Below are 19252 nucleotides of genomic sequence, written 5' to 3'. Positions count from 1 at the left end.
TTTTTTTTTTTTTTTTTTTTATGAGCGGAGTGTAAAGGCATTGTAATGGATTCATTATTCATCTTGCTGGCACCAGAGCGCATTTTTGCACCACATGTGATGTGCGCAACAACATCATTATGAACATAGAACATGATGACATGGAAGACAGGAGCCTTAACTTTGTGCTACAAAAAAACTGAATGTTCTATTTTTTTTTTTTTTATTTAGCTCAATAAATACAGGATTATGACAATGATCTAAAAATTCCCAGGGGAAATTACAGTGTAAATATGGCAAAATACTACATCTGCACAGCAGATAAGGTAAGGTAACATGAGGATATGACGCTTTAAACCAAAAGCCTTAGCTTTTTTCTGCTAAAAGACTGAATGTTCTAGTTGTTATAGTTCTTATTTTTGATCTGTTTAAATGGAATCACACAAACAACAATCTCCTGCGGCCATCTGCTGTAGGTCAGTTTTTAAAGGGTTAATTCAGGAAATAGCAGTGCTACCACCATGCTACAGAAAAATGTACTTGTAGCATCACTACTGCCTAACACCGACACGCTATAACAGTGACATCATCAATCCAATAAAAGACTGCAGATGCAACAGATACCTGCTGCATTCAGATGGCTGTGAGGAGTCACCAGAGTCTCTTAAAGCCACACTGGCAGCCAATGCCAAGCATCATAAAATACACCCCTTTGGTTTCCCCGTGGTTGCCCCATGACATTTCATGTCACTGTCCTATTTCCAGCCTCGCTGCCCCCAGAATTTAATGCCCCCCCCCCCCCCACCCCACCCCCCCCACCCCCCCACGATTTTAAGCTAATGCAGAGGTGGAAGAAGTATAGATCTCTTAGTAAAAGTAGTAATAACTCTGCACGGTCGTCTGTTGATGAGCTGCAGCACGACACATCCAGTGTGTGTTAGGGGCGGCACTTGACACGTGTCACATGATGCACCACACTGCAGGGCGCCAGTGTGTTTTCAGCTTTAGTTTTGTTGTTTGTTAAACAACAAATCTTACTTGTCCATTTCAACCTCAGTCTCCCACTCCAGCAGTGGCACTCCTCTCAGCTGGATGTGGATGTCATAGATGCCCTTGTTGAAAAAATCTCCAGTCCATTTGGCAACCTGATAATCAACACAAAACCATTTACTACGTGAAACCCGACAGGAAATACACAACTGGATCATACACACCACTGAACTCATCAACACATCTCTTTACTTAATATTGTTGTCAGACAAACATGAAATAATTTCATATAATCCGATTCATTAAAACACAGCACACTGGTTGATAGTAGAAAATGTTGAAATATATAACATGACAGTGTACCATGAGAGTGATCATGATGGGCAGCCCGTATGTTATTTCATTGGTGGATTCAATGAGGATGACAGTCAGACTGATGGTCATTCTGACCACGCCTCCAAGGAAGGCGGCAGCTCCGATGAGAGCAAAGGTCCCGGAGTAGATATCCATTCCCAGTTTCCTAACAGAGGACAGACGCACATTAGGAACCAGTATGACTCCAGACTGTGGGGAATCAATATGTGATGAGAGTAGGGTACAACGGTACAACTATCTCCAAAAATATTGCTGTTTTATAACGATATTACACATTTATTGTTATTATCAGTCAATATGACCCTAAAAAGAAATGAAAACAGAAGGGTTTTGATATGGTTGAACAAACATTTTATTACTATAAATGAAACAAGCTATTTGTTAATGGAAGTATGTGTAAAAAGTCTCCTTTATAAAAATAAGTAAAATAAAGGTGAGATTCTTCATCCAGTTGCATTTTTTTCAATATTGTACATAAGCAAATGTACAAGGTATGATAACTGTCAACTTTTATATTACAGTATACCTTGAAGCCGGTATATCGCTGCAACCCTAAATTAGAGGAAGCTGAGGGGAGAAAGAGCAGGGGGAGGAATATACAGTGAGAATGTGTGAGGTGAAGTGCACACAGTTAGTATGCTAACAGTGATCGCTGTCTGCTGTGATAGCAGAGGAAGTGAAAAAGACTGAGACAGAGAAAATCATCTAGTTAGCACATTCCATCATGTGGACTGTAGACCTGCATGACCAGCAGGGATGTTCGGGTTCAAACACATTTGTACCAATGAATATTAAAAACTTTTTCATAACATTTAACCCCATTTCCATGCCTTTATTTACTGTAGGTTGTTTAAGAGGGTTCTTGCACCATTTTAAAAGTCAAATTGAATGCTTTTTAGGACCTTTTTAAGACCTCAACAAATATAATTTAAAATGTCAAAACGATTTCTTTGGTAGAAAATACACAATTTATTGCCTCCTACATTGGAAAACAAAACTTCACTTTTCACATTTTTTATCAATAATGTGCAATGTGCAAATTAAGAAACATTTTTCATTAGGGACCTTTTTTCCCAAATTAAGAGACAGAATAATAACAGTAACACTTACATCACTTAAAGCAGTAATGTACATAACTGTTTGAAAAACAACACAAATGTTATTACATGACTTAAAGAGAGAAACCAATGAACAGAGAGGTCCATTGTTTTGTAACATCCCAAATTCTCCTCAAGACATGTGGCATAGCTCTGTCGCTCTCTTCTCAATTTCACGGTCTAGGTCCACCAACTCCCCTCTCTTGTCCTTGCATCTTTTTCTCATTGAGTTGGATTTAGTGATGAGTTCTGCCATCTTGGTCCCTGCTGTATTCTCAGCCTTCTCTGCCAAGGCTATCTGCATCCTTCTCTAGAGTTTCGCACACACTTGAGATTGTTCTTCTTTTCTTGCATAGCTCTTCAAGCTCATCTTCAGCCCTTTTTCTCTTGTCCATCTGTTTTGTCTTTTCCTTTTTCTTCCTCTCATCTTCCAAGTTGATCCTGTACCGATTTGAGCACTCCACCACACATGCTCACGTAGTCACAGATTAGTCTCTGTGAGACTACAGTGTCCTTGTTCATATTGCACATCTCCATTATGGAGAATCCACGCTCCACAGTAGCTTGTCCATGGGACAGAAGCAGCAGCTTCTCCACAAAGCTCCAAAGTTCTGCATATCCATTCATGGCCTTATGCAGGAAGCTGTCAACTCGTGATTTTCCGTCCAACACACTGAAGGCCATGAATTCCTCTCCTCTGGCCTCACTGAAGAGGAACTGCTGAAATTGTTGTGCAATCTCATCACCTGCATTTAGATAAAGTAAAGCACATTTGTACTATTTTCCAGTTAAATATTAGGCCTACAGACATTTGTTATAACTCATACTAGGCTATATTTCCAATGATAAAATACAACTAAAATGATGAACTGCAAAATAATAGGCTAGTTAAACTTCTACATCTAAAATATGGCAATTTGCTGATCAAAATAAACCCTAAACTGACACAAATTAGACCACAAATCCCCATCTTTTAATATTTTTGCTTTTAGATGTTTTATTACATAAAGTGTATGAATCCCATGACCAAAATAGACATACATTCTGTCACTGTGAACTATGAAGAATTTTAGTGAAAATAAATGATTCCCCTTTTTGCTCCTCAAGGACCCCTGGAATCCACTTTTAAAACCACTGATTTAGGAGCCCAAAGACTCCCTTTGCTAAACACTAGGCATATTGTTCACATGTCCTATGTCTACACATATTACCCGCTGTGACTCCTCCTGACAACTTCTTGTCCTGCACAAATTTCATGATGAGGGCCTTCATTTTTTTGCAGGGATGTGTCTGGTTCAGCGCGCATCTTTTGGGGGTCCAGGCACATCATATTTCGGCCAGTGGGGTATTTCAGTGGGCACTTTAATAGAATGTTGTGACAAATTTGTGACAGAGCACTCTAGCTGTCTCGGATGAACAGTAACACATCACGCTCACTTCCACCACTCTGACTGCCTGACATTCCCTGACAAAAGCACAAAAGTCACAAGTGTCACCTGAAACATCAATTAAACTCTTCCTATGTGTAACTTACACTACACAACATTTGACAAATCCAGTTAATATGTCAACTGCTTGATGTCTAAACAATTCATCTAATCTCTTAATTTTCAACATAATTACTTCACTAGTCAAGTGACGTTGCAGCTGCTATAACACACTGTTGAAGTCATCTAAGATAATAAATGTTACCTTGAGGGCAGCTGTGGCTCCCATGCCAATGTCCACTTGCTTTGGACTGACCCAAAGCCTTTGGTCTGTCACATCAAGCTTGACCAGCTTTACTGGGGAAACATCAACCTGGACGTCTTGCTTTATGAAGTGTCTGAGAAGGCTCTGAAAACAGAATAGCACAGGCATAATAATAATAATTATTATTATAATCAAAATTAGAAAAAGTATTACATTATTTAGAATACTTACTACAAACATCAACATGCTGAAAACTCATTACTTTGTTTTATTGTTCATATCCTCTGTAAATAATGGTGCTTGAATGACTAAACCATTTATACATTTTTAGTAGTCATTAGGCCTACCCTGATTAGATCCTCCAAATCTCTGCAGGGTATGGGAATCATAGGGGCATCTGTCTGGTACTTGGTGAGAAAAGGTTGAAAACTTCTTGAGAGACTCATGAAGAAGTGCAACTTTGCCAGGATAATGGGATCCATCCGGGCTTCTGCGATGTTGTCATATGACGATGACCTTGGATTGGGGAGCTTCTTGGCTTTGACCTGATCCACATAGGTGACGATATATGGCCAAATTTCAATGGCTCTCTCCTCTGCTGGAAGGTTTTCCAGCCAACGATGTCCACAAAATGTCAGAGAAAATGTATCACACTTGGTCACTAACACAAAGGCTTCCCTCCTTGCAGGTGCACAATGAAACAGGTAGTGCAGGACTTTCAGGACTTTCTCAACTTGCCACACCCGAAGCCATTCTTGAACAAGTTGTGCATTGTGTGAAGGCCACAACTCCCAATTATTTGTAGTGTAGGGCTGTACCAAACTGCTCTCTGTGTTCCTCTTGTAAGAGTTCAACAAACTTCCAATTAACACTGGGCCCATCCATTGACAGTGAGAGCATGTTGTTCAAATTCAGCTCCTTTGTACCTTCCTGCACATTTGGAAAAAAAGAGGAAATCACCAATTCAATGTGCCAAGTAAACCACATTAGGTTAAGGGATGGTTCCATTAGTGTAATGATGACGATAATAATAATATTAATACTAATACTAATAATAATGGTTGTGCTTATATAGCACAGAGAGAGAGAGATCAAAAACATCCATCAAAACCCCTGACAACTTAATTGTGATAATAGCAATTATTCTTTTGTTATTATTTGTTATTCTAATGATTTCTTACTTATATACACATAGACACATACAGATACTAAATCACACACACACACACACACACACACACACACACATATACAATAAATAACAATACAATGCGGGCATACACAAACACACACACAATAATTTACATTAATCATTACATTATTGGTACCCTAGGTTTACTGCTTGAGGGGTGGGGGACAAATGTTGTAGAGACAGAAATGAAATGAAATTGCATAAATAAGATAAATAACATAAGGCTATTTAGTTTGTTTAATAAAAAGACATGGTCTAGACCTGTTCTATGGGAACGGTGACCTTATATGATCTCTGTTGTGATTTAGTGCTATTTGAAAAATAAAATTAAATAACCATACTAGATTTATCCCTAGGGCAGCTTTGCTGTAGTTCAACTTCTTCCAATGTAGTTTGTAAAGCTATGCTTTCAAAGAACTGCTGCTAATTGTAGCTGCCGTTAGCCAGTTTGTTATCTCAGTTAGCCATGTATCTAGCGGTCCTCTGCTGACTCTGCCCGGATAGTGAGCACTGAGAACCAGGGGAGTGTTGGTGTTTACACCGCTAGCATAGGGGCTTTGGACTGCACTAACGATACTCAATTTTACACCACACATAGTATAAATAGTATGCGATTTCAAACACAATCGTAACATTACTTACACTGAAATGTCCCAACATGGCCTTGGCTCTCGAGTGACCCCTGAACTCCGACCCATAGTAGCGGGAGATGACATGGTGTGTGTGCCGGTCTCATCATCAGTAGTCCAGAACCGCAAATGAAGGTCCATTTGTTTGCTCTTTCTCGATTTATTCATGCTTTCATCAAACATGATAACATATGCTTCTCACTAATTCTGCAGGAAAGCTCCTTCTTGATGAAAGAAGTGATGCCATATTTGGCGACATATGCCGTTTTATTTTCACCACAGGTGAATGTCTTTGCAACCTGCGAAATGGGGAACATGGCAGCAAAGACGCCACTTATGTCCTCGTTAGATTTAAATGAATTGTGCCTCATCGCAGTGTGGAGAACCCACAGTACCTCTGCCTTTTGTGTCTCTGGCAGTGAAATGAAGCTTCTCATAGCCGAATGGGAGGTGGTGATGGAGTCTGAACTTGTAACTAGACTTGCACCGATAATTTTTTGGGCCAATACAGATTTCCGATTTGCAGAGTGTTTGGATGGCCGATTCCAATTTCATTTTTTTTCAAACAACTTTACAGCACACAAGATATTGCAATATTTTATATCTTTCCTTTATTAGAACATTTTAACCAAGATTCAACCAGCTTTTCAAAAATCATCTCAAACAAACAAACAAAAACAGTGACACAGGTTAAGAAACATTTTCCTTTTTGCTCAAATATAACTTCAAGTACAGTATTAAAATAAATAAGTAAAAAAGGCATACATAAATAAAAACATAGATAAATAAAATAATAATTCTTGGTGTATAGCATTTGTAGATAATTTCTTGAATAGACAAAAAGTAAAAATATTGCCTGTGGAAAATTCACACAGGCCTTCAGGATGCGCCTGCCAGTAAGCGCGCAGACACACGCATCTTCCGCACGTGGACACGCGCTTCGACAGTTTCAAGTGGCACAGTTTAGCAGTGAGAGCTCCACAGTTAAGTTCAACACGGACAATTAACAACTTTCTCCTTCTCTCTTTTGATGTGTGTGCGTCAATGATTAAGGTGAGAAGCCGCCTGTGTTTCACTTACAGTAGAGTGAGTTTAATTTGGTTAGCATGTCAACTTTGTGTGTTTTTCAGTTTGTCTTTGTTTGTTGTTGTCATTGAAAATTAAAATATCCTTTCGAACCTGATACTCTGGCCGGAATCATTTACTCCATAGTTGTCCTACCCAAACCAGTGTGTCCCTGGGGTCCCCTTCCTCACATCACCCAAGCCGTGAGTTGCACATGTGCATGTGTGTGCGCTGCTGATATTACGCGATGTCAATCATGTGGCGCGCCAGGAATTTGACCGGCATTTTAAATCGGCATTTTAGACTGACTGGCTGGTCGCAGGTCATGGCTGATCACGTGAAAACCAGCCCGATTCCGAGCCCTGCCAATTAATCAGTGCAAGTCTACTTGTAACGTCGTGCTGCAAACAATACAGGGATTAGCCTGTCCCCGCTATGGCTCATTGCTGCCATGTACTGCTGGTGCTTTCCTCCTTTCTTATGTGACTCGACGACTTTGAGTCCCATGGTCCCTAAAGAAAAAGTCTTTTTTGACCGCTCACCTCGACAACAACAAAATGGCGACACACAGTCTTACGTCAACGTCTGTAGCTGACATACCGTTAAACTGATGTTCATAGCGGAGTCTCTCATTGACAACACTGTCTTTGTACTAAGTTAATCAAAAAAATACACGCTATTAGATGTTTTATGGTGGGCCATTGTGCTTTCCCATCAACCTTAAACGCACTGTCTGAAAATTTAATACCTACAGCAAATTAATGGTAAACTCAAGACAATTTAAGACCTTAATTTCCCGGATTTTAATTTCAGACATTTTAAGACTTTTTAAGGATCTGCAGGAACCCTGTTTAATATAAGTAATGTTAGACAATCATAGCACACTATCATGACACTCTTGCTCCAGTGTGCTTTGCCCTAAGACAGGCATTCTAACAAAAACGTAGTGTGGAATATGATATGGAATCCCTTTGTGTCTACACATACAGTAGACGCAAAGCTGGAACAGTATCTGGCCTTGCTACAACAGCTTTGAAATATGTGCTGACACTGGCATTCTGTTGAGTGGGTTTTGGTAGTCTTGATGCTTTTTCCCTTTAACATGGCTGACCAGAGCCCCATGTGCCAAGATCAAACGTTTTACTCTCACCCTAGTGAAAATAAGATAAGACCATCAGATGTGGAAGTCGTAAATTCAGGATGAATTCCTGAGTGGAGTTTCTCTTGTTAACCAACCTGAAATGTCTCCTGAAAGTAAACTATACATTTTATCCATGTTCTAAAATTGTAACTGTGCATAATCCTTGTTTTTTAGTTGAATATTTTTTTTCCACTCTTGTAGGTCATCGTATGAGTGTTCAATTTCAAATGTTTAATCCCTCATTTAACACAGAGTCATACTGCCATCTTGTGATGATAGTGTTGGGATTCACAGGACCACAGATGATTTGTCATTTGTTAAGATCTAAACTGGACAGGCTTTTCCCTCTCTGCATGCTCTCTGTCTTCGAATAAAGAGAGCTCTTTGACACTCATCTCCACAGGAGGTCATCTCACACCTCAGTGAGACACCACTCATCAAGCTTGACTGGGCAGTACTGTTACAGTGACATGCCCCTCTGTGATGTCACCAAACTCTAAGCTAAATTCTGCTCCTTTCAAACAGTCCTGCTCTCACTCTGGAAATGGGAAGCAGCCCACACCTCTTTCCTGCTGGGCCTGGAACAGCCCAGATGCTCAGGCCATTGCTCCTTGCCCTGAACCATCAAAGGTGGGGCTAATTGCTAACAGACTCTCTTTTTCCTGGACCACGACTTGCCAACCCTCAAGGTTGAGGCAAACCTGAACCAGAGAGGTTAGACTTGCAAGCACAAGGTTTGCAACTAGCTTTCCAGCAACAAGAAACTGAGTTAGCACCCAGCGTCGAAATCTGCAAGGACCCCGAGCAACTGGCTTCTGACTGATCAGAACCTTTGGAACAAGGACACAGCAAAGACTGCAGCTGGAACCACAGCTCTTCCCAGCCTGCTTGTGCCGGCTAACAAAGCAGTACACCACCAAGTGACTCTTTCTCCCATCCACTCAAGGATCGATAAAGTAACAACTGGGCATAGCTTTATCACAGATTTACAGGCTAAGCAAGACTGTTTAACTTGCTGTATGTGATTTAATGCTATCATTGAGGTATTGTTGTGATTGTTTGCATTTAGGTCATTAATTAGTTGGCTTCGCCAAGGCTAAGTGTTTAGTTTGCTAATACTGTTCACAAACAGATTCTTGCACACAACTAAACAATCTCTGCACTAATCCAGACCGTTTGCAACACAAATCACATTGACATAGACTTATTAACAAATATGCTTTCAACAGAGCTACACCCAAACAGGCATCTCAAAGTTCCTGCTTCTTTTCCTTTGTCTTTGTCCTGACCACACGGTCAGACAAACACCTTCCCCGAACTGAAGCCAGCTTTGATTCGGCCATCTTGTAGTTCTCTGTTGTCAGACATTTTGTTTTGTAGGCCTTTGATCACCACACCCGCCTTTGTCTTTCTCTCTCTCTCTCTCTCTCTCTCTCTCTCTCTCTCACACACACATGCACGCACGCGCACACACACAAACACACACACACACACACACACACACACACAGACACACACCAAGGTTGTATATAGTTAGTTAGAATTTGTGTGTTTGGTTTTGCTTTGCTACTTTGTGAATAAATATAATTCTTTGGAATCATGCCTTTAATGTTGCACAAGAGTGAATTTTGGTTGTTGTCATTAATTTAATTATTAATTGAAACTCCAAATTAATAGTTTAGCGTATTTTATGAGACTGATATCTTTAACTGGCTATCATTTTCCCTTTATGGGAATGATGCCCCACGAGGTGATTTAATATTAATTAAGTCACATTATTTAACATGATTATTAATTTTCATTAATTATTATTAATACTTATTAATTATTTCCAATAGCCAATTGACCCCAACATAACTGGTGCATCTGTGTGATGCCCTAATATGTTGATCACAACATATTTGGCGCTGCCATGTGAGACCTAAAATTATGTTCCCAACATATTTGGTGCCTCCGTGTGAAGCCCGAATTTAAATCCCTACATATTTGGTGCTGCTGTGTGAGACCTAAAATTATGTTCCCAACAATAGTTAAGAAGGGTTTCCATAGGAATCCCATATTATATTTCGAGTTAAGATATAGTTGCATTGATTAATCAACTTGTCTTTATTAATATGTGCATTCTCATTTTGTACGTGATGCAACTGCAGACTAGTTTGTAGGGTGTGTGCACAAAACATTTCATACTTGTGTTCTGCTGATATACAGTACAGGCCAAAAGTTTGGACACACCTTCTCATTCAATGCGTTTTCTTTATTTTCATGACTATTTACATTGTAGATTCTCACTGAAGGCATCAAAACTATGAATGAACACATGTGGAGTTATGTACTTAACAAAAAAAGGTGAAATAACTGAAAACATGTTTTATATTCTAGTTTCTTCAAAATAGCCACCCTTTGCTCTGATTACTGCTTTGCACACTCTTGGCATTCTCTCCATGAGCTTCAAGAGGTAGTCACCTGAAATGGTTTTCCAACAGTCTTGAAGGAGTTCCCAGAGGTGTTTAGCACTTGTTGGCCCCTTTGCCTTCACTCTGCAGTCCAGCTCACCCCAAACCATCTCAATTGGATTCAGGTCCGGTGAATGTGGAGGCCAGGTCATCTGCCGCAGCACTCCATCACTCTCCTTCTTGGTCAAATAGCCCTTACACAGCCTGGAGGTGTGTTTGGGGGGTCACTGTCCTGTTGAAAAATAAATGATGGTCCAACTAAATGCAAACCGGATGGGATGGCATGTCGCTGCAGGATGCTGTGGTAGCCATGCTGGTTCAGTGTGCCTTCAATTTTGAATAAATCCCCAACAGTGTCACCAGCAAAACACCCCCACACCATCACACCTCCTCCTCCATGCTTCACAGTGGAACCAGGCATGTGGAATCCATCCGTTCACCTTTTCTGCGCCTCACAAAGACACGCGGTTGGAACCAAAGATCTCAAATTTGGACTCATCAGACCAAAGCACAGATTTCCACTGGTCTAATGTCCATTCCTTGTGTTTCTTGGCCCAAACAAATCTCTTCTGCTTGTTGCCTCTCCTTAGCAGTGGTTTCCTAGCAGCTATTTGACCATGAAGGCCTGATTCATGCAGTCTCCTCTTAACAGTTGTTCTAGAGATGGGTCTGCTGCTAGAACTCTGTGTGGCATTCATCTGGTCTCTGATCTGAGCTGCTGTTAACTTGCGATTTCTGAGGCTGGTGACTTGGATGAACTTATCCTCAGAAGCAGAGGTGACTCTTGGTCTTCCTTTCCTGGGTCGGTCTTCATGTGTGCCAGTTTCGCTGTAGTGCTTGATGGTTTTTGCGACTCCACTTGGGGACACATTTAAAGTTTTTGCAATTTTCCGGACTGACTGACCTTCATTTCTTAAAGTAATGATGGCCACTCGTTTTTCTTTACTTAGCTGATTGGTTCTTGCCATAATATGAATTTTAACAGTTGTCCAATAGGGCTGTCGGCTGTGTATTAACCTGACTTCTGCACAACACAACTGATGTCCCAACCCCATTGATAAAGAAAGAAAATTCCACTAATTAACCCTGATAAGGCACACCTGTGAAGTGGAAACCATTTCAGGTGACTACCTCTTGAAGCTCATCGAGAGAATGCCGAGAGTGTGCAAAGCAGTAATCAGAGCAAAGGGTGGCTATTTTGAAGAAACTAGAATATAAAACATGTTTTCAGTTATTTCACCTTTTTACATAACATTTTTACATAACATTTTCACCTTTTTACATAACATAGTACATAACTCCACGTGTTCATTCATAGTTTTGATGCCTTCAGTGAGAATCTACAATGTAAATAGTCATGAAAATAAAGAAAACACATTGAATGAGAAGGTGTGTCCAAACTTTTGGCCTGTACTGTATGCGGTATAATAATCGTATTAAATCTAATTTGATGTTAAGAGTCGATTTTGACCATAATAGGAAGAGTATGCGTCTATCTCGCGTAATATGTTAAAGTATATAAAATTGCAAAATACAGTTCATTAAAGCAGCTGTGGGGAACTTTTTACCATTAATAAAACTGTCCCTAGTTCGTATCCCCCCCCCCTTGAAGATCCGTATATTTATTTGAACCCAACAGCGACAAAAAAGCCTTTCTCTATATGGCTATTTAGCGTAGCCTTGCTCAGGTCGGACACACAGTGGAAGTCAGCAAACCAGAACACGGCACCCGAGGCGGAAGTGATTCTGCTCGCCCGCAGCGGCCCGCAGCGATTAAACCACAGAAGAAGGAGCCGTGTTTACAGTGTTCTTCGAGTAAGCAGTGCGTAACAGGCATTGCCGAACACATAACACCTAACAGTTTTACCAGAGATGTATCTATGAGGACTTGGTTGTACTTTTGATGTCATGGCAGATAATGAAGGAGCATCATCTAAAATTATCTGTGACTGTGACCTTGAACACAAATATACAGCAGGCAGTTGTCCTCAGTTTATAAGAAATTCAGAGCTACACCAGAACATTTATGAACAGGTCTTACTTTACTACTAATTTGTGAGTAACGTTAGCATGTTTGCACTAATTACTTGGGCTGACCTAACGTTAGTAGCGTTAGCTTTGCAAGCGAAGGCTGCAGGTAACAGCTTTGCTGTGTTAGGATTATGTTATGTCTTCACTGTGTATCTTCACATAAAAGAATACTCTGACGATTTGGGAGTTATGCCCTTTCTCTATTATTTTCATATTGAGACAACATTATCGCTATCTTTTTTGTGTCTGTACGTCCAGTGGCTGGGTCTCAGCGTTTAGCATTGAGCTTAAAGGGGGTCAGTACGTCCTGCGCTGTGATCTGCGGAGGGATACACCGGTGAGCGGGCACAGACGTAGCTTGCAAACAAAACTCAGCTGTTTATTTAGCCAAGCGATATCTCCGGATTTTAGTAGCTGCAATGGACGACTTTGAAAGTGATTTTGAAGAGTTTCTTGTAGTGGACACAGATCCAGAGCCATACCTGTTTGAGCCGGAGTACACAGATGAGGAACTCCACGTGTTAGATGCTGAGCGGGCGAGAAGAGAGGCTGAATCCTCCGCTCCCATTTAGTTGCACAGAATGGGATTCGGTGCTACCATCATTGGGGAGATATATCATCAGGAGGAAAACCGCCGTAGAGAATGCATCACGAGGAATGAAAACTTTGCAGCAATCACTAATCCTGGCGTGATTGAAACTTTTTTTCATGTTCCTAAGATGAACTGGAAAAAACGCCCCAGGCCTGCAGGAGCTGAGGAACAGCTTTCAGTCGGGTGAGTAATATCGTCCGTGTCGTCTCTTTGTCTGCTTTTACCGAGTGACCTAGCGTACCTGTCCCAGAGCCAGCTGCAGCTGTTGCTCACCGGTGTATCCCTCCGCGCAAGATGTACTGACCCCCTACAAGTGCCATGCTAACCGCTGTCTAAATATGAAAATGATAGAGAAAGGGCATAACTCCCAAATTGTCTGAGTATTCTTTTCACATAATAATGCGGACTCAGCAGATGACTTGTTAACTGTTTATTCCTCCTTACACCGAACGTACACAGCTGCTTCTCATTGTTTCCAGTAGCACAACAACGGCTACTACATTACCCAGAAGAACTTGAGGCTCACACTACTACAGTAGCCTTAGTAGCTCAAAATACACAACAGATTAGATTAGATCAGAACAGAAACCTGACAGGAGAATTTACTGAGTAATTTTGCTGTTTCCACTAATTACTTGGACTGACCTGGCGTTAGTTAATCCTCTCGCTCTCCAAAACAAATGCATGCGGTAATTGCCGGCTGCAGTCGGAATTTTACGACACCAGGCTGTGGGTGTCAAACTGCTTCGACCAAAGGGGCGCTATAATCAACGAAAATGAATAGTTCCTCACAGCTGCTTTAAGTTTCCTCCGAAATCAAGTAATGTCTAAACCAAGAGACCCGCCTTGCCTCAAAAACGCCCACTCAGCCTGGTCAGATAAAACTAGTGAGTTTGGCGCATCTCCAGACTTTTTACTTTACTTTTACACTTCCCTCTTTTAACTACTTTCCTTTACTTTCCTTTTACTTTTCTCTTCTTTCTTTTTGCCATCCTTCCTTCTAGTTATACTCTTTATGCTTTAACCTGTTACGCTCTTATACTCGGTTGCTGCGTAACCCTTTCTTTTCTTACGATCGAAATTCTTTTAAACTTTTAGGTTTTGCTCGCCACGTCCAAGATTGTAGTCTGTCCTGAGTTTTCTTGTTTTTGGCTGTGCCTTCAGTAACATTATACCTGAAGCGACAAAGCCGGCCAATTGCAAAATTTTTTATACGCCTTAATAATAACTTTGACAATAATATTGAACGGCTGACGAGACAACCTTACCTGGGCTGACGGGCTGACGTACTGCGGTAAGCGTGTTGTGCCATTTCCGATGTTTCTGTGATAGCATTTCTGTGCTGCTCTAGCGAACTCTTACCGGTTTGTTTTCTGTTTTTTCTCACTTCAGTTGCTTAACATCTACTTCACGTCTTAACCTACACTAGTTCTGTTTAAGCACTAGGACTGTAGTCAACCAAAGAAAATCTTGGTCAACTAAAGTTGTACACAATCTTCAACTAATTGATTAGTTGTGGAAAAAAAAAAAAAGAAAAAAATTGCATGTTAATTTTACTTCTGCGGTGGTGTGTCTGCGTCACTCTGCAGTTACACCTCCAAAACACTAATCGGCGGTGAACGGCTGTGTTAAGTGCTGTAAAGTTTAGTTGATTCAAAACACACATTAAGTATGGCTTAATAGAGACAATATCAAACACAAGTATGCAAATCAGCTTCACTATAACTCGCACAATTCACAGACAAACACTTGTCTTTATCTGGACACATTTCCCCACCAATACAAGATGCTAACGTTATTAGTCAAGTCTATGGCATTTTACATTGTATAAATTAGCCTAGCGTCTAGTGATCTTTTCCTCTTCTCATATAAAACCAGGGGCAACAGCAACATTTAACAAAGGTAAGGGCACATAATTTGGCTCCATCACAAATCACAAGGTTCACCAACAAAACAACCGTTTTTATACTAAACATGTTCTGGCCCCTGTTTAGTTACTCGTCCTTTACTGACCCCTAGTGGACACTTTAGGTAGTGCCTTTTCTTAAGTTTTGTTTTATCGTCCATGTTGTTGAGGGAGGAAAGCAGTAATTTGTGCCTGTTTGTGTGTAATTTATTTGAATCTCACCTTTTGTTTTCCTTTCGTTTTGCGTATTTTGTATTGTTTTGCGTATCTGGAACTGTACTTGTGAGTGTAAGAATTTTAAAAGAATATTTTGTCTGCACATGATTTTAAATATTAAAATAGCCCTCCAGAGGCAGATCAGTACGTCAGTCATTTTTCTTTTGATTACTGAAATGTTTAACCACTAATACTTAGCCGTATTTTAAGTGTAACCCTTCACCATAACATACACCTAGTGTTTTTATCAGTAAAAATGGAACATTTTTCACACATAAAAAGCACAAAGATGTTGAAATCTAGGCATAAACTGCCATCAGAATTCACCAGATTGATGCCTTTAAATCAAATACAAAATTTTCTCCCAGGGGAGCATGCCCCCGGACCCCTTTACACATATATATATATATCTTATTGTTCAGACTTAGATATTTGACCGTACTTGTATGTGCCCCTGTATCAAAAGGACTGGCCCTAGCTTGGCCCCCCCATTGAAATTGGCCTAGAACCGCCACTGCTGTACACGGATATATGCTTTGTATTGTATTTTTCAGTTTTACAAAAACGACCACCAGTAAAGCCACATCTTTCTCAAGAACACGGTTTATTGGAGTTTTTGTTCGCTATCTGTCTAGTCTTGCTCAGAACGCAATTGTGAGGACAGAATAAAACACGTTTTCCAAGCAAATACAACATGCTAACTTTATTAGCGCTGGCCTATGGCATTTTACATTGCATAAATTAGCCTAGCAGCTAGTGATCTTCCCCTTGTCTCATATAAAGCCAGGAACAACAGCAACATTTAACAAAGGTAACTGCACACAGTTTGGCTCCATTACAACTCACGGGATTCACCTACAAAACAACTGTCTTATACTAAACACGTTTTCCAAACAAATCCAACATGCTAACGTTATTAGCACCGGCCTGTGGCATTTTACATTGTATAAATTAGCCTAGCGACGAGCGGAGATTTCCTCTATGAAGCCAGGATGAATCCCGAAGTATAAATCCCTAAAGGATAAATCCCACACAAGACTTAAAATGCTACTTTAGTCGAGGCTTTACTGTCTTCACAATTTATTGTTTCTCATCTGTGAAATACAAGTAAATACAAGCTTTGTTCCCATTGAGGGAAATGGTGTCAGTGTACAGAAACTGACAGGAGGTCTAAGTCACCACGACACTGAGCGTAGGGTGGGCGAGTTCAACGTTGTGTAAACAAAAGGGGCGTTTTGAAAACACCCCCATTTTCACAGCCAACTTAGCCTTTTTTATTTATTACTAGTGGTAAATAACTGTTTGTAAGCTAATTGTGATTTTACCGCCTGTTTATCAAGATCACAAGATCTCGCGAGAACTTGTTTTCTGAGACGGACAGGGCTCAAACAAAGTTAATTTTCTCTTGATCTGTGCGGATGAAAAATGCAGCTTTAGTGTCAGAATGTTGGTAAGATGTGTGGCTTGTGGAAAACAAACCCAATATTTACTTTAGTGACTATAAGGCGAAAGAATTGACCATAAATTGTGATCACGTTCATTTTCCTCATTGATGGCAATACATTCAGAGCTGCCGCAAGTCTCCTACGGGGGCGTGGCGCTGACGTCACTAAATCAGGAAGTGAGCTGAGTTGGGTATCTCGCTTCATCCAATATCTCTGGTAGCACTTTTCTCCTTATGAAAGTAACACAGAGAGAATGAGAATTTGGTCGGACAAGAGCATAACGACCAAATAATAGACCAGTCGACCAATAGACTACAGCCCTATTAAGCACCTATAGCTCTCCTCTTTCTAACAACTTTCTTGCTAATCTTAGCTGTTGTTTGCACGTTATTAGCCTTGTTAGCTACATTAGCTCAACACTTAGCGATGACTTCTCCTTCTCCTACTCTTTCTTGCTCGGTGTGCCAGATGTTCAGTTATGCCTCTGCCTCCTTTAGCAACAGTGGTAAATATAACAAGTGTAGTTTATTTGCTGTGTTGGAGGCGAAGCTTAGTGAATTGGAAGCGCGGCTCCGCACCATAGAAAATCACTCTGTAGCTGCGGTAGTTAGCCAGCCCCCTGTAGCCGGCACAGACCCACATAGCATAGCCTCTGCTAGCAGTCCCCCGGTAAACCCCGTGCAGCAGGGGGTTGGGTAACTGTCCCGGTGAAGCGTAGTACCAAGCCGAAGCCCACGGTTCTCCACCAGCCTGTTCATGTTTCCAACTGTTTTTCCCCACTCAGCGACACACCCGCTGAGCCTCTGATCACTCTGATCATTGGCAGCTCTATTTTGAGAAACGTGAAGTTAGCAGCACCAGCGGCCATAGTTAAATGTATCCCTGGGGCCAGAGCGGGCAACACTGAGTAAAATTTAAAACTGCTGGCTAAGGCTAAATGTAGATTTCATAAGATTGTTATTCACGTCGGCGGCAATGACACCCGGTTATGCCAATTGGAGGTCACAAAAATTAATGTTGCTATGGTGTGTGAATTTGCTCAAACTATGTCTGACTCCATAGTTTTTTCTTGACCCTTCATGTCATCATTTAATCGCTGGCTGTTCAGGTGGTGTCCAGCAAACGATGTGGGTTTTGTTAATCATTGGCAAACTTTCTGGGGAAAACCTGGTCTGATTAGGAGAGACGGCATTCATCCCACTTTGGATGGAGCTGCTCTCTCATATCTAGAAACCTGGCCATGTTTATTAGTAATTCAAAACCCTGACAACCCAGAGTTGAGATCAGTCTTACATGCTTCTCTGAGCTTCTAGTGCAACTCATAGTACCCATAGTTTTATACAAACGTCCCCCGACCACCTAAATTATCTAAACCTAAAATTAAACAAAGAGGAGCTGTGCATAACAACCTAATAAAAATTAAAAGCTGTTCTGTTGCAGCCATTTTTAACTCTAGTCTGTTAATCAGCTCTAAACCTAAACTAGATTATAATTCCTTTGAAAGCCTTGTTCTTAGTCTTTTACTTTCGATGTGGATAACCTTGCAGCCACTTTTATTTGTTATAGTGTACCGTGCTCCTGGCCTGGTTTCTGAATTTGTATCTGAATTCTCAGAGTTTTTATCCAGTTTAGTTCTTAAATCAAATAAAGTTATTATTGTAGGCGATTTTAACATTCATGTTAACGTTGATAATGACTCCCTCGTACTGCGTTTATCTCATGATTAGACTCCATTGGCTTCAGTCAGGGTGTACATAAACCCACTCACTGTTTTAACCATACCCTCGATCTAGTTCTAACGTATGGAATTGAAATTGATAACCTAACAGTCTTTCCACAGAATCCCTCTCTATCAGACCATTATTTAATAACGTTTGACTTCTTTTTATTTGATTACATGCCACTCAGCAACAGTTACTATGCTAGATGTTTATCAGATAGTGCTATTGCAAAATTTAAGAAAAAGATTCCATCAACGTTAAATTTAATACCATGTCCTTCTGTAACTGAAGTTTCCTATACAGACTTTAACAAACGACGAACTGATCATCTTGTCGATAGCACTGCAGGCTCGCTGCAAACGACACTCGACTCTGAAGCACCTCTTAAAAAGAAGTAAACAAAGCGAAGAAAGTTTGCTCATTGGTACAACTCTCAAACCCAACAATTAAAACAAATATCGTGAAAATTTGAAAGGAATTGGCAGTTCACCAAACTAGAAGAATCTCATTTAGTCTGGGAACAAAACGTATAAGAGGGGCCTCCGCAATGCCAGAGCAAACTATTACTCAGCATTAACAGAAGAAAATAATAACAACTCCAGGTTTCTTTTCAGCACTGTAGCCAGGCTGACTGAGAATCACAGCTCTATTGAGACATGTATTCCTTTAGACCTTAGCAGTAAAGATTTTATGAGCTTTTTTAATGACAAAATTCTAATTCTACTGCA

The 19252-nt window shown here is 40.6% G+C and overlaps 1 protein-coding gene across 3 annotated transcripts in view; it reads right to left on the bottom strand.

Moving 5' to 3' along the window:
• Positions 1–19252, bottom strand: part of clcn6 (chloride channel 6) — a 122732-nt gene that overhangs the window by 45197 nt on the left and 58283 nt on the right. For all 3 annotated transcript variants that reach the window (XM_049581656.1, XM_049581657.1, XM_049581655.1), the window contains exons 16-17: positions 1333–1489; positions 1018–1124 (exon numbers count right to left, since the gene is read on the bottom strand). In XM_049581656.1, coding sequence (XP_049437613.1) covers positions 1018–1124; positions 1333–1489 — 264 coding nt within the window. The remainder of the gene's footprint in view (positions 1–1017; positions 1125–1332; positions 1490–19252) is intronic.

The sequence above is a fragment of the Epinephelus fuscoguttatus genome, linkage group LG7 (assembly GCF_011397635.1).
Source record: "Epinephelus fuscoguttatus linkage group LG7, E.fuscoguttatus.final_Chr_v1".
In the NCBI taxonomy this organism is placed as follows: domain Eukaryota; kingdom Metazoa; phylum Chordata; class Actinopteri; order Perciformes; family Serranidae; genus Epinephelus; species Epinephelus fuscoguttatus.
Note: the sequence above shows the minus strand (reverse complement) of the source record. Positions and strands in the feature narration are given on the sequence as shown.